This window comes from Penaeus chinensis, chromosome 16, assembly GCF_019202785.1.
Source record: "Penaeus chinensis breed Huanghai No. 1 chromosome 16, ASM1920278v2, whole genome shotgun sequence".
In the NCBI taxonomy this organism is placed as follows: Eukaryota; Metazoa; Arthropoda; class Malacostraca; order Decapoda; family Penaeidae; genus Penaeus; species Penaeus chinensis.
In genome coordinates, this window is record NC_061834.1 from 7,318,881 (window position 1) to 7,336,380 (window position 17,500).

Here is a 17,500-nt window from a genome sequence, read left to right on the forward strand (position 1 = left end):
CTCTCTCTCTCTCTCTCTCTCTCTCTCTCTCTCTCTCTCTCTCTCTCTCTCTCTCACTCTCCCCCCCCCCCCCCCACACACACACACACAAGCTCGCAGACATCAACAAACAAAAAACAGACACTGACTATATAGTATTATAAGCTAAGTGTAAACAAGCATTCAGTTATTTAGATCACTGCTTCACTAAGAATGTCTCCACTTGTCTAAACATACTGTGAAAAATAATGACAAAAATAATAATGGCAATAACACAGTAATAATGATAATGATGATGATAATAATAATAATATATGATAATAAGTAATACTAATATTGAATGGCAAAAATACTTCATAATCTTTTTTACTCTGGTATTATAATTCTTTTCCTTTGAATATATATATATAAAAAAAATATATATGTCCGTAATCAAACGCCCTTGACATTTCAAGGAAGATTAGCGATAAACCTGACATTAATTTAGGAAGCCCGAAGCATAGAAGGGGAGGCAGGGAAGGGAAGGGGTATGGGGCAGAGGGGAGGGTAGGGGTATGGGGGAGAAGGAGGGATAGGGATAGGGATGAGGAGGAGGGGGTATGGGGGGTTATGGGGGGTATGGCACAGGAAGGAGGGGGGTGTGGGTGAGACAGTGAGGAGGATGGTAGGGGTAAAAGAGGGAGTAAGAGGGAGATTTAGGGAGGGTATTGGGAGGAGGAGAAAGAGGGAGGGGCGTAGGGGATGGGAAGGGGAAAGGAGAAGATAGGGAGGGAGGGTGAAGGTGGAGCAAAGAAAGGAATAGAAGGAAGCAAGAGAGGTGGGAAGATGGGGGGGGGGGTAGAGTATTGGCAGCAGGTGGTCGCCCATTTTATCTTTCTCGGGACTAAAATGAATGAAAGTGGCGATATTTATCTCTGTGTTTTCTGTTCACTGAAATTGTTGCCAATTTAGTCATTTTATTCGCTTATATCACCTAAGTACGCTTTCCCTCGGACGAATATTCTAGTGTTTGCGAAGTGATAGAGGTTATTGTCACACTCGTAGCTTAAGAATCCATTGATGAAGTTCAGTTCTACGACGAAATACAAAATTGGTCGTACAAAGAGGGCAAAAGTGGGAAGGAGAGAAAGCGTGATTTAATCAGGCATTACCGGTAGGCCTATTCTATCTTAAGACTGGTTTTTACTTCGTTTTCACACTCACTCGCTTTCCCTTTTGGAAGGAAGAAAAATGCTTGTCGCAGCCGGATTCAGTACTTTCATGTTTGCTTATTTACGAAAGATTTGCTTTATATAAACTTTATATTTTTTTTATTGTGGTTGGCGAATCACCGATTGGAAAATGGAAGGAAATTGGTTTATATATTTGTTTCCATACTCGCTCGCTTTCCTTTTCAGAGGGAAGAAAAAAAAAATGCAGTCGTGGCCCGACAGCGTACTTTCACGCGTACTCAGTTACAAGGGATTCCCTTTATTATAAATAGATCTTACCTTACGACTTTCCCTTTCGAATGAGAGAATAACGCATATGTATTTTTTCAAACATGCATGAGGGTAAACACAAAGGAAACTAAAAATGGTGAAAACACAAGGCTGTCTAATTTGTTGGTATGAAATTCTCTTATCAGTACAGTATAGTATGTAGTTAGAATCAGCAAAGCGAAATTTGGTTCATTAGATTTGCTCTATTATCTATACGAAGAGTATATTTTTTTAACCTTGCCAAATGTAATTTGTGTTATATGACGTACAAATATTCATACCAAAATTGTATTTAAAAGAAAATAATAAGTTTTGGCGTAAAGACAGACATGCATTTTAACGAAAACTCGTTTGGATGCATTTATTGTCACTGACAAGCAACAGATCAGAACTACCAAAAAAGGAAGAAGGAAATAGACAAAGGAGAACGAGGAGAATAAAAAAGGAAGTAAAAAGAATAGGACAGCAGCAAACTGTGGTAAATTAGTGTTCATCATGGTCGACAGGGCAGTTAATTAACATAAGAATGAGAGAGTGAGAATCACACTTCAAAATTCCCTGATTTAGAGTTGTTGTTGACATAAATGTGCCAATGATAAGTTTTAGTATAAAATGTTTTCAAAACTTGAGCTTCATGGATGACCCTCAGTACTTGTGCATATGACCAGTGACTGTGTAGTGTTACATTAACATCTATTTAATTTCCTTTCATATGAGAGACAATGTATATATATATGTATATATATATATATATATATATATATATATATATATATACACATATATGCGAGTGTGCGTGTGCGTGTGCGTGTGCGTGTGCGTGCGCGTGTGCGTGTACGTGTTTTTTACTGTTGTTTTAGTCCAGTTCTAGTGTTTGAGTCCTAATCCCCTAACACTAAGTGTTTTCTATTAGTAAAGATACATTATATTGACATTCAACCAAATATATTCGAAGTTATGCTCAAAACACGTCTACTTTACAGAGACTTCAGTATAATTCAAGAACAATAGTTGCAGCCACACTGAATTGGAAAGAGGATTTTTCTTATCTGCAATTGAATTGGTGGTGAAATGGTGGTCTGATATGTTGTTGTTGTTGTTGTTGTTGTTGTTGTTGTTGTTGTTGTTGTTGTTGTTGTTGTTGTTGTTGTTGTTGTTGTTGTTGTTGTTGTTGTTGTTGTTGTTGTTGTTGTTGTTGTTGTTGTTGTTGTTGTTCTTCTTCTTCTTCAAGGGGTTACTGAACTGAAAACATTTCACAGAGTTCAAATGGTTTCAGAATTGGCATTACAAGGTATTTCGGGCTTTCTTACAGTCTGTACCTGTAGTGAAATAAAATGAAATACAATTACCTTATTACTAGTTCCATGGCATCACGTAATGTGGCTATATTAATTAAATAACCTAACATCTACAATAAATAACACTAATTTTAGTGCATTATAGAGTGTACCTCATTTTCAAAAATGCATCAGAGATACAACACAATAAACACAAAAATCCTGAGACTGATACTGAATGTTATGGACATAAAACAGGATGACTGTAGAAAATGTTATATTTAAGACTTGAAGCATTCATCAAGATAAGAAATATGATCTTATAAAAAATAGCATATGTCTTGTGTGTGTTGGACATCATTAATCTTCTTAATTTAGCTAAGCTAAGTTGACCAGGCTTATTTTACAGCAAAATTTGAGTCTCTTTTGATTAGCTGCATTTCAGAATAATACATATTTTTGGTTAAGCAAGAAAATGAGTTTCATTCTAATTATAACCTCAGAGATACCCAGACTTTTCAGATTCTTCATGGAAAATAAATGTAAAACGAAGGTTTAGTTTTGGTCTTATCACCCTAAGGTTTTAATACAGGTGTTAAAGGAGGCCTAACTGTGATTTTCAACAGTATTAGGCAGACAACTGCAAGCTTCAGTGATATTATGGATATTATGACACCATCACAATTACTAATATCTTTATTGAAATATAAGACTCTGCCAAAATGAGATGCTGGATTCATACAACCCACATCATAGAATGTTTAAAACAAACTGTTAGATGCTAGTGGACAGTTTGATCATATCAAAAATATACAAGAAATACTTTCTTTCCATTCTAAAAATGTTGTATAAAAAAAAATGTAAACAGTGATAGAAAAAATACACACATGAAAGGGAGAACTGCTATACAAGGATATAGAACCATATTTGTACACACTAATCTAAAAAGAAGATAAGAAATCATCCATTTCCTTAGTTCTTTTTCACCAAACTGTTAAACACAAGTGATGAATTCCAATTACTTATTTATATGCTTTTGTATGAAAAAGCACAATACATGCATTGTGATTATATCATACAGCTTTTGTACAGTAACTGCAAATTCCTAATGTAAAATTGAAAAATTGTAAAACAACATAAAAATCATGCTAAAAATATAAATGCCTTTTTCCAAAAAATTTCACCTCCAAAATTGAATATGAAATGAATGACTATAAATGTGTTTATCTGAGGAGAAGAAAATTTAGGAAAAAATCAAGTCTACAATCACTCCTAATTATCCAGAGACAGCAATTAAAAGTCACATTCACATAAAAGTAATGTGTGCTCCAATGTATGAGGAAAATTTCTAGCATTCCTTCACTAATAATAAAAAAAATTGCTACAGTTCATGCAAAACATTATGAAACCTGCTCGAGTTGGGATACAGAGCTGATGCAATACACGTTTCTCTGAGTAACAGTTGCCTTAAAAAAAAAAAAGCACTTTACTAGAAATAATAGTGATAAAAAAGAAGATAGTAGTAATAAAAGAAATAAAGGAAAGCATGAGGAAGAAAATCTTAAAATCCGAACTGCATTACTCCACTTGTTAAGAGCTCGTACTGATTGGTCTTGGCAGTGAAGGCTATCAATAAGAAAGGCAAATGGACAACCACTAGGAGAACTTGGCTTTGCAATGGGTCTTCCCCTTCTCTCTGGTTTCAGTCACCCATCTTGGAATGTTCTTGATGACACCCATTTCTGCCAGGTACACATACACGTGGTAAGTGGATCCGCCAGACAATTCTATGTCGACGTTCTTCAATCTGAAGCCCTTCAGTTCTGCAATCTGAAAAAAGAAAGAAAAAAAAAAAAAAAAAAAAGGTTCATAATATAGACACCTCTAACATCTATGGGTATTTAAGTAAATTAATGGACATAAAAGAGAATTACACTTCCATATTTCATATGTATTTAACTAGACTATAAAATCTAAAATTCGGATGCATGGTAGACATCAAAATTTAAAATGACATCAGACAGACACACTTAGGAGTGTCAGTTCTTATTTATTTTTGTATAAAACTCTATTCCTTTTTTGTGCATTTCCACAAGCCCACCCAAGCTTGTGAAAGAGAAATAAAAACACAAAAAACTGTTCTAAATAGCCCCTACACTAATCTTTTAGTATTTAAGGCTTAGGAATTACGACTTCATATTATCAGGATCATTACCGCCTTTTAAAATCTAAATTCACTCGTCATCAATTTAAATGATTTCTCACACCTCCTTAGTTCAGTTCTTTTTATCTTTTTTTCTTCTCTTTTATTCCTTTTTGTGCTTTTCCTAATGCCAATTGAAAGTTATTGTTATCACCTTTTCTGCACCTTACTATCCCAATCTATTGATCTGTGTTTGTTTGCAATTGTTTGCTTGCTATTTGTGGATTGAGCCATATGGAACACCCTCTAACTATCCCTTACCTCACTAATTTTGACTCCCCCTTATTCCTACTTATCCACTTACCTTTCTTCTGTTCTATCACCCTTTGCTTTCCATATTAACTCATTTACCTTTTGCACATATTATCTAATGCTATGATTGTTTGTTTGCACATTTGTAGACTATTAGCATTGTGAAACCATTGAACTAAACTTCCTTACCAAAGACCAATATCACTATATTTGAATATGCTAATGACTTAGATGTTGAGAGCAAATTTAAATAATAAATTATAATTTTACAATTGCTCACTTGTGAATTGCTTATATTAAAATGCATTCTATTACAACTTCTAAAAAATTATATATCTTCCCTGTATTCCAGTCATATTCAATTCTCAACACTGATTCTCCCAACCCAAACTTTCACTTCCCTGTAGGACAGCCCCCTTGTTTGAGTACGTTTCAATTTTGTTACTTCAAGCTTGATTGAAATTTACAAAAATAGGAAATGAGGTACAACATTTCATACACAAAGGTTAGGTTCTTCCCACACTACACCTGAATGTATTTCTTAGCAGAGGGGACTGAGAAACCTGAGAAAACACACACAAACATATACACCCAATCATCCAGACTGACACATACCCATACTGGGGCTATTTAGAATGTGGCATACAACAACAAAAAATGTTAAAAAGTCTGTTAAAGAAAACGCAGAATCAAAGATTCTTAATTAATAGACCTAAGTTAGGTCTGGATGCCTCACAGCCTATACGTGGACCGTAATTCAGGCATTAGGCTTACTTGAATGGCAATTCTCGGTTGTGTGGCTTGTAGCTCTGCCACACCTGAACACTGATGTTTGGTATCAAGACTCCTTGCCTCCTCTTTGTCATTATATCTTTTTCTGCATCTGTTTTTTTTTTTTGCTTATTTGACACTCTCCAAGGTCTATATTTGTCATTTGTTATTCTATACCACGATAGCATTAGACAGTTTTTCGTTGATCAGACTCCATATTTTCTCTCTAGGTCATCTACAACTCTGTGCACAAACAATAACAATCAGTAACATTGTGCCAGTCACAGCAAGCAGGAATAGGATCCTGAGCATGATAATACTGTGCTCATAGAGTCAGTGCTCTTCAAGCCATGGTGAATGGATGGTACATTCCACACTTGTTTACCCAGTGGAATTAATGAAAAAAAAACCTTTCTACATGCCCATTGAGTCCTATCTTCCACCAAAAGCTCTGTGCACTCATGATGAAGCATTCCCATTACCCTGGCCTTCAGCTGTAGTATGATGGCTTATTCCTGTCACCCAGCCCTCAGCCAAATGGGATGCCACTGTCAACCCACTGGGGTTCAGTGAGTTAACAGTATGCAGAATATTAGTAACATAGTTCAGTGCACTGTGTAAGTGCTGAAGAAGAAACTAACTGATAATTGCTTAAATTTACAACTGGATGAACCAAGTGGTAGTAAAAGAACAATGGCTGAATCAAATTCTACCCCTCATCTTATTCCATTCTTAGAAATTTACATATACAGACAGTCCCCCATGACTATCTCTTCAATAAATTTAGGTTGATTTGTCCAAATTAAAATTTCCTTGGTCATCCCATGGGCTTTCTCCAACTAGGGTTATCTCTTGAGGAGACAAGTAGATATTGTAAAGCCAAGTGTCTGTACACCCTGAGTTGGGGTACTGGATTGTACAAACTACACATTCTAGTCTCACAGTATAGTCATTGGTTTGACACATGGTCCAGCCAACTGTACCTGAGGATCCATTTCAAAGGATCTGATACAAAAGGCATCAAGATGAGACTCCAAGGGATGGGATAAAGTCATAGTCTTGCTTCCATTTACAACAAAACTAGCAGCATCAAGGCCTAGAAGCCTGATTCTTCTACATGGCTACTAGCATATTCAAAGATCCTTGTCAAACAAGTTAATGGCTCCTGTTGCCAAGCCAATTTATCTACTGACTTCCTCTTATGACAGCCTGAAGTCATGAACTATACTATAAAGGCATGTAAAGCTTACTCTGTTGACTGTCCTTGCCACAAGCACATAATGACTGAACAGGTTTTCCTAACAGACCCCCAAAGTCATAGATCAAGGTCTTGTTTCAAGAGTATTCTAAAACTAAATGATTTGCTTCCCTGCTAAATACATCAAGAGCCACCACTATGGTCTCTAACGACTCAGATAAGATGGCAAAATCATCAGTGTTCCTCCTCACTGACTTTGAATGCTAGCTCTACCCATTATCTATTCCATGCAAGTGCTGATAAGTGATTTATGATTTTACTGTCACATATCTTCATGAGCTCAATGTCAATTGTAAGCAACGCATGACTGAGCTCTACATAGACATGAAACCCAAGAATACATTCTATTGTGGATTTGGAAAAAGGGAATCTTGATAGTCTATGGTACCTTAGTATGTGATCCCTGATATGTCTCAAAATGAGAGCAAGCACCTGGCCTAATATGCTGAGCAATGTAAAGTGTTGATGATTGCTGCAGTCCCAGCAATCCCCTGTCTCCTTCCATAGAGGACTGACCATAGCTGGTGCTTGGTTTTCTTTCATCTTGGAGACTGCCTCCCTAATTTCTATCTGGGTAAGGAGGGTTCATCAACGATGGGCAGATCAGGTGCTGGGAGTGTTGTGTTTGATTAACACTTGTAATTCATGAGTGTCACAATAACCCCTATGTTCCAGATGATGTCACCACCATGTCATGAAAAAATCTTGCCATCATTAGAATTTCAACTGAAGGCCGAGGTGATGTGAATGACTCACTATGAGTGTACAATGCTCTTTGCAGGTGATTAGACTGAGTAGGCATTTAGTATAAGCAATAAGCGAGTGTGGAATGTACCATCTGAGAGCCATGACTAGAAGAGCACTGGCTCCAGGGAGGACGCTATTTCCATGCTCAGTATCCTATTCCTACCCACCAGTACCAGTGGCACAGGTTGTATTACAGAAAATTGATTATTACAAAAAGAAAAAAAGAAAAAAAAGAAAAGAAAAAGAAGAAGAGAAAGGCACAATTAACAAAGTGTTTCTTATTGGTATTATTATTACACTGAGTAATGGAATATTTAAGGAGATGATATAGAGTCTGTGTTAGGAAAACATTCTATTACCACCTAGATACAGCATATCAAATGATAAATATCGACATTGGAAAATAGCAAAAAACTAATTTCACATATGCAGAAAAGAGAGATAAAAACATTGCACAAGAGGGTAAGGAGTCTTGACACTACCCATGAGTGTCATGTGTTATTTTTATGTGTCTTTAGCTTCCTTTACCATTTTCCAAAGTCTATATTTGTCAATTGATTTGTTTAATCCAGATGGTAATAAACTGTTCTCCTTGTGCAGACTCCATATCATCCTAGGTCAAAACTCAGTGCAATAATAAGTAATATTTTGTTGTGCCATTTTTTAAAATCTTTTCTTGATATTCAATTATCTATAATGCAACCTGTGCCACTGGTCATGGTGGGCAAGAATTGGATCCTGAACACATATGGTACATTCCTTTATTTATGGAATTAATGCAAAAGCCCCTTCCTAAATACCCAATGAGGCTAATTACCTTCCAAGAGCTTTGTGCACTCATGATGAGTAATTTCATAAGAAGTTCCCTGCACCCCAGCCTTCAGCTAATCTTTTCCATGATGGCATGATCATGTCATCCACCCCCTCAAGTTAAATATTTTCATGACATGATAGTCATGTCATCTATATTAATGATAGGGCTTCTTCATCTGTGCTCTTCCTTACCCATTGGATCTGGGTGACATGACCATCATATTATGATAAAATTTGGCTGAGGGCTGGATGATGGGAATATGCCATCATGGAAAATTCTAGCTGAGGGCCAGGGTGATGGGAATGTGAGGACACTATTATCATACTCAGAATCCTATGACTAGCAATGTAGGATGTGTTACAGAAAATGTAATAATACAAAAATATTAAAACACAATAACACAATGACACAAATAACACAATGATACAAATAACACAATGTTATGCATTGTTATTGTTATTATATAGATTACCTAGAGATATAATTGTCTGATCAACAAAACACCATCCTAATGCAGCATATCAAATTACAAATCGACTTTGGAAAAAAAAAGCTTAAGCAGAAAAAAAAAAATAACATTGCAAAACATTTGTGCAAAACCAACAGGCTTATATGAGAGACAGTGCATGTTGAAATCACATTATGGGGGGAGACTTAAATATATTGTTAGTGATACTCTTACACAAAGAAAATGCTAGTAGGAACTTTATATGAGGTTCACATACATAACAGGAATAATAACACCCACATCCGTGCCGAATGTCAGTGGCTAAACCTGTAACAATTGCTCAAAATATCTAGCCCAATCTGACCATCTACTGAGTAACCTGTAATCCATTGTTGGGAGGGCTTTGAGTTCAGCTTTCTCTCAGCTTATTAGGTCAAATGGTCATTTACTAAGATATTACCTCTGACCTCTTCAAAGAAATTCCTAAGCAGTGACCGAGTTCTAAGTGACAGTGATTAATGCAACTCCTGGTAACATGACACATATATGGCCTTTTACATCTCCTGTGAAATAAAGTTCTACCTTGTTCTATGACTTCTCATAGCACTTTATTAATGCCTGAAGGCATTCTGAACAGTATGCATATCCTGTCAAGGACAGCTATCTGCCACAAAAGCTAATTTGGTGTAGGACACTTCTTTAGGATCAAATCTCCTTATGTCAGTAGGAGTGTATACAGACATAATGCCAAATAAGTGCCTGAATCTCAATACCAGCATGTTCATGAACTTTAGCTCTTTACACTCCATAAGCTGGAGATTGCTACCCCCTGGAGGTGATGATCACTGCATCCCGACCAGTAATTGGCGAATCTATCCTCACTAAGTGTACTGCTACTAGATGTCCTATCTTTGAAAGTGTGGCCACTTCCACTTTCAGCTGTTTCAGCTCCCTCATACCTAATCATCCTGACACAAAGAGATGTTACATCCCTCTACCCAGATGGCTCAACTGAGGTTAAATCTCAGGCAATCATTTGGGGATGATTCCATCTCTGCCACCCACTCCTGGATTTCCAAAGGTGTAGTTCTTAAGAGCTTTGCTCCCACACCTCAGAATGAGTTAGTGCTAAGACACTACGACCTTCATGTTTTGAGATTTTCAGGCATGTAAAACCCTTGTCTTGTAACAGATGCTGTTCAAGAGCCAAACTTGGCACACCCCAGTGATACAAAGGTCATTCAACCACATACAATCATTCCATTTCTACTTCTTTATTATTAATCAACTCCATTAAAAAACTTGCAATGTTAATTGAATTGTAACATATTTTTATTTGAAACTTGATTACAACAAGCATATAAAGGGAAATATAAATATTACATCATTCACTTCAGATCTTAACCCAATGTGGACGGGTATCAGAAATCCCTGAGCATCATAAGCTCTGGTGATTTCTGGCAACGTCCAGACAATGGGTGCAGGAGTCCACTACGTGTAGTGGAACTTCCTGCTCTGTGTGCTCTGGTACGTTGTCGCGCATACAGCCATAACACACAGACCAAGCAGTATGTTATGATACTTGTACATGTGACCCATCCATAAAAGGTTAAGATGGTCCAAATTGGTATTGTCAGTGAAAGTTTACCTTATCTGACTTACTGTAAGACCTTATATTCCAGACTTGGCAATGCACCAGAATATCAATGGCAAATTTATATAAAACCTATATATAAGACAATAGCATTAACATTTTGAAAATCTTACTGAAGCAAATTTATAAGACAGCATATATAATAAAACCATACACTGATAATGACCAATGATGTTGATGCTGCAGAAAATTATGTATTCTTTATTGTACTCATCCACACCCACTCATCAGAGCCACACAAGTCAAATGTGCCTTTCTGTTGAGATTGAACCTTTAAACTGTTAAATGACTTCCAACTTTCATTGTATCCTCTCTTATATCAGTATCACTCCTTAACCCAATGCCGCCAGGGAAAATTAATAAAAAATGGCGAAAATGCTGTGCTCATTTTCTATATTTTTGTGAAATGTCTCTGCACATAGATGGCTTTGCTAGTGCTTAGCCACAAAGGAGTCAATTAGTGGACTTCTTACTAGTGCTATGAATATCAATGGTGTGATTTTTATAATAAACATTATAATTATTATAATGTTTTGAACATTAGTAACAGCAAAAGTAAGATAATGTAAAATGTTTTCGTAAATCAAAGAAAAGCGTAAACGGGCGAGACAGGCAGTACTCGTAATTGGCTCATTGATGACTTAGTACAAGTGTAGCCATCTACGAGTAAAAAAAATCAAACAAGTAACACGTCATGCTCGTCAGCATTGGGTTAATTGCTTAACCTCCTTTCAAAAGCTTTTATTATTCTCTTCAAATTCCTCAGACATGCAATTACTTCTGCATCATTTACGAGTTAACCAGTTGATGGCCATAGTCTGGTCCAAGTCTCATCACTAGGGACCTAACTCTGATAGAAGCACATAGCCACATCCACCCTCTGCATCCACTTACAAGGGTCTATCAAGGATAGCTGCCAGGCAAGGCCTCAGCCAATCTCTAGCTCCTCACAACAGGTCTGATCAATCTCCCCAAGCCCAAACTTCCTTGGCTGTCTCACAGACCTCCTCCACCTGCGATTGTCTCAAGAGACAATCTGATGGGTATCATCATCATATGTGCCCATATAGCCCGAGATTGTACAAGTGCTGGGTCCAAAACTCAAGTGGCAATACAGCAGTCCAGAAGAGGTTACATTACCTTCTACCATGTTATTGTGCAACATGTCTCCACCTCCCCCTGAGCACATTTAAACCTAACAGCCTTACAGAAACTTTGACATTCTTGAATAACCATTTGAAAAAGTTTGAAACACACTCTTTCTGAAACCAATAAATTTTCTAAAACTAAACTAAAAAAGGTAAGTTCCACTATGAAGATTAATAAAAATATAATATTTTCACACTAATGGACAGGTTCAATGTCTAAAGAGGATGTCTCACTTATGGATAGAAAATTTCTTTTTTCCTACAACTCCCTAAGTCATCTGGATATAATTACAATTTAGAAAAAGCCAACTTAACAGAACTGCACCTACTCGGTCTAGCCCTTGTGAAAATGGAGTACCTGACAAAAGCACAGCATTATAAAAAACAGCATAAAACATCAGCTAATAACCACAGGCCTTGTGAAAGTGACACAACCAAAAATTTCTTGTGCAATATGTATGAAAAACCTTTATTAAGAATTGTCACCTGCAACTACTAACCTTGGTCTTGAGAGGCACATCCTCCACCTCAGCTGTGATCTTCCTGATGCAAGGAATCTCGTCTGTCTTGCAGCCGAGCTTCAGGTGTATTTCCTTGGCAATGTCAGTCTCTGGTTCCATTTCATTACTTAAGGAAAACCCAGAGAGGATCTGATCCATTCTCGAAATCATTTTTTCTTGGTACTGCAAAACAAAATATTTATAACACTACTTCATATTGTATAACTGTATCATTCACTTTAGTAGAATTAGTAAAAAGAATCAGTCCTGTAACGAAATCTACTATTTGTAATAAGTCCTCACAATTCTACCGTTCAAATAGGAACTTGGCTGATATACCATGGATCAAAAAAAAAAAATATCAAGTCATCATGGTAAAAATCCCTTATAGCCCATATCATAATTCCAGAAACAAAGGTAGGGAAAAACTCAGACTAGGAAAAAAAAAAATAATAATAAAAAAAAAAAAAAATAATAATAATAATAATAACAACATAATAAAATAAATAATAAAAATAAATGAATTCAAATTTTTAAAATGTTTTTACTTCAGAATTATTAAATGGGAAGAAATTATATATGCCGATGTAAAGATTTCCCTCAATATCCTGGTTGAATTACTAGCATCTTGACCTCAACACCATTACCTTTTTTCATCCTCTCAAAATAAAACCAGATGACCCTGCTTCCTTCCACTGGCTGCATTTCTTCCATCTGGCTTTGTGTCTACAGCACAAAATTGTCAGAATACTATCAAGAGCCTCCTTTCACCTAATATAGTACTGCCAGTAATAATGTGTTAGAAAATCCTCGTCATTTCAGGGAACTGAGACTGCCTAACATTTTGGTCTTGAGCTGTTATTGCTGTACCTGATCTGATCATAGTTTGATAGACTTGGAGACTGTTGTGCTGTTTTTTTGTTTTTTCTTTTATTATTTATTAACTTTTATAGTAGCTCTGAGGGACAAAATTCAGCTCAAACTTTTGAGTTATGGAATTTGCTTTTTCTTGGGTTCACATAGAATTTGCTTATTCATCAATTTATAATTGTTTCTCATATACCAGTAATCATATTAATACCTGTATATGTGATCAGAGAGTTTAAGTTACAATCAGATTTTCTATTTCCATGGAAACAAGGGTTTCATCTGCATCCCACAGTCTCCCACCACTAGTGGGAAGCAAATAGAAGCTTAAAAAGTTGAAAGTTCTTTCATCAGAAAACTACTTTGGCTCTACCCTTGTTTTCTTCACTATTTTGTAATTACCACAGCAATCATTATGATTTTCCATCTTAGAAACCATGCCTTATTCTCAAAAGGATTTCATAATTGTTGGGAAGATGAGTGATGAGTAAAATGTGATGTTCACATTTTTCAGCAAGCCTTTACTTATACCTGCTCTCATTCTAAAATTATAGCCTCTCCTTATCATTTCATATATTTTCCACAAGCACATTCTCAACTGTGTTGAGGAAATTTTTTAAAACAAAATTACTACAGCATTAAAGGCATTATAGGTACTTTTATTGTCCAATTAATGTTATTGTGAGATATTTTCAGCTTGTGGGTTAGACACCAAGTGATGACTTACGCTGTGTGTTGTTTGTCTATGACACTACGAAAGAATGTGTAGCCTCCTATATATGCAAACTGGACAGACTATAAGGGCTGTATAATTAGGCATCTTTAAGAGTATGTATATACAGTATTGGAGGGCTTGAAATTGCTTATTCTAATACAGGACTGGGTATCAATTGGAGTAAATTTATTACTACTGTACATATCTATTACTTACCCACACTCACATTCACATATACACCCCCCCCCAAAAAAAAAAAAAAAATTACAAACAGACAGGTGGTTAGAGTGTATTCAAAGAATACTTATTACATATCTAAGTATGGTACATAACCAATGTATAAGTTGACATTTGAAGCCTAAAAATATCTCTCCAAAACCAAGAGCTGACTTGTGCACTGAATATAAAACGTGATCCTTTCCCAGCAAGGGGTAAATAAGTGAAACTGCCTGTCTAACACTTGTTGTACACCAATTCCCATAACTCTTGCAGCCCACTGTTAGCTATTTCCTCATGTTTTGTATATCTGTTTAATGTAGATTACAATAACATCAATGACTTAACTAAAGGGCAAGCTAAGTTAGGCTGGTTTACTCTGTGTTAGAACTCAATTGTGACTAATGTGTTTGAGAAGAAAATTGTCCTTGGATTATTTACAAAATACTGTAGTTTTTTCTTTCTTTCCATACAAAAGGCTGGGGAAGTGGAACTGCTTTATTTTGAGTGATCATCTTATCTGGCAAATAGAGGCCAAAATAGGCCACATCAAAAGTTTAGGGGTCAATTTACATGCCACATCCACTTGTATGCCAGTAGTAAAAATGATGTCTTTTTTCTTAATAATCTGGTGACAGATGGTATCAACCTCAAATAACTGCTTAATGTCTAATGAGAAACAATTTACCAAAGCCAACTGAAAACTGTCCACAATCTCTAGCCCATTTGCTGAGTACATTTCTGGAATAATGACATACAATTTCTGTTTGTGTCCAAGTCTTTCCTTCCTTGACTCTTCAGTTCATGGGCAAGTTCATACAGGGCAGAGCCTGGAGTAAAACATAACTACATTGAGAAAAAAGGCTGATGAAATGAGTGGTTATGCAAGCAAAGGATAACAAAGTCTGATACGGTGACTGCCTGATAATCTAAAATGTAAGAGAAAGAGAGAAAGAAGCTGAGGAAAAAGAAACACAAAACAATGGCTTTTCTTACATCTACTGTCAACATTGTCATCTTAAAATTGATATCCCAACTGCTTTCCTAACCCAATAAAGTACTGAATATGCAGGATAAAATCCAGATGTGCTTGGATGAGAAACTTTTTTTTTTCATCAAAATTCATTATAATGGAGACTATATATTTATTGCATATTAACCCAAGAGAGACATATTAGACGCACATATATAAATACCTACATGAATATATATATATATATATATATATATATATATATATATATATATATATATATATATATGTCTTTATTATATTTCAGTGCTCCACCAAAAACTTATAAATCATATAAGAGACTAAATTAGAAAAATCAATTCATAAATCATAATATAATATGTTTAAATAAATACTGGGCATCAAAATAAGATGTTATAATAAATAAAAGGTATAAAAGAAAAATGTTAAATTAAATATAGGGTATCAAAATAAAATGTTAAAATAAATACCGGGTTATGAATGCTAAAACAAATTCTTTAGTACACTACCTGAAGATTCATTGCTCCTGGTGACCTCTCATTGGCCTGTCTGTATAACATCAGGAGATTAATAGGGTCACTGTGATGCAACGAGAGTGCTTTCAAGTCCTGACAGTGTAAGCCCTTGCACAGTTCCTTGATGATCCTGCCGGGGATACCTCGGTTTGCAAAAAGCAACTCATATTCAACATTTACTGCAAACTTAGAGAGGAGAAATTAGTATAAATAGATGATTTGCAACGAAAGTTACATTAAAAAAAAATCAAACAAACAAACAAACAAGCACCAGGTTACCCCCACCATAACATGTTACCAACACTCACCCGAAACTTTGTAAAGAGTTCTTGCCGGCCTGGCACCCCTTCACCACTCTGTCTTGTCTTCATTCTTCTACTTTTACTCTCTAGATGCAGCTCCCACAGAACGAGTTCAGGGTGTGATTTTACAATGACTCTGGTATTGTAAGCCTTTCTGAAGATGTCCATGGCCCTGGAAATAGGTGTTTGATTCATAATTCTTCCTCTCCATAAAAGCATATATATATATTACACTGCAACTACATAGACATACTGACATATTGTATTTGCATGGATATACAGTATCTGAACAGCTGACCTTTAAGTTTTTATTATATCATTATCTGATTACTGCAAATTGCCTTGCTTTATTGGATATAATCATATAATGCAAATATTACACTAAAACCTATAAGAGGCTCAATCAATCAACATTTATGTAAATAACAAGTACATATTACTTTACTCCTTTTTTCTGCACTTTACATATAAAATGACTAGACAAGTTATTATGAAACTGAAAAGAACAGGGAGTTCTACTTGGCCTGTTAATAAAATCCATTAGCCAGCAATATTTAAACAGTATATAAGGATAACAACAATTTCCTCACTCTTTTGGCTGCAGCACATACAATTATCCAGTGAAAGAGACTAAAGGGTGACTTTAAGCTTGTATTTGAGAGGCTGTAACTCCTCACTCACTGCAGAAGTGGCCAAACAAGCCAGCAACTGTTAGCATAAGTTAAATAAATCAACCAGCACACCAAAACAAGTATGTACATGCCGGCTACCCACTGGCAAAGGGTTATCCCATCAGTCATAGATTCGTGTAGTCTTATCAATTTCTTGTTGTTGTTGTTGTTGTTGTTGTTGTTGCACACAAATGGCTCCACAAGTTCTCATCCGTACTCCATCGTCCCATGCCCCATATTATACATTCCTCTACAAAGTTTTTCAGTGACCATTTCTAATTTCCCTACTGAATTTTTTGAGGATTTTTTTTCCTTTCTTTTTTTTCTGATGTTATTCATATCAACACTATTACAAAGTTATTGACATTACATTAACTATGTTACTAAAATACTCATAACAACAAAATATACAAAATAATCTTACCAAAAATTACATGCCATCTATGTGTATACACAGTTAATAAGTTAAATTTACAATGAACATTAGAATTGTGATTGTATTACCATCTAAAATGTTATATCCAATTATTAGGTCAGTAAAATAATCACTTTTTTTTTTCAACTGGTTAATGGGTCGGACGATCTTTCTGATCATTACTTGCTATGTATATTAAATTAAATAACAGTGATAAAATACATAACTTCCTTTGTGCTACAAAGCGACCATTTTCTTTTTAAAGCAATTGGG

General features: G+C 35.7%; 1 protein-coding gene across 3 annotated transcripts in view; it reads right to left on the minus strand.

Moving 5' to 3' along the window:
* Window positions 1–3,420: 3,420 nt before the first annotated feature.
* Window positions 3,421–17,500, minus strand: part of LOC125033420 — a 16,140-nt gene continuing 2,060 nt past the window's right edge. For all 3 annotated transcript variants that reach the window (XM_047624901.1, XM_047624902.1, XM_047624903.1), the window contains 4 exons: window positions 16,148–16,313; window positions 15,834–16,025; window positions 12,533–12,715; window positions 3,421–4,567 (listed from right to left, as the gene is read on the minus strand). In XM_047624901.1, coding sequence (XP_047480857.1) covers window positions 4,394–4,567; window positions 12,533–12,715; window positions 15,834–16,025; window positions 16,148–16,313 — 715 coding nt within the window. In that variant the 3' untranslated portion in view covers window positions 3,421–4,393. The remainder of the gene's footprint in view (window positions 4,568–12,532; window positions 12,716–15,833; window positions 16,026–16,147; window positions 16,314–17,500) is intronic.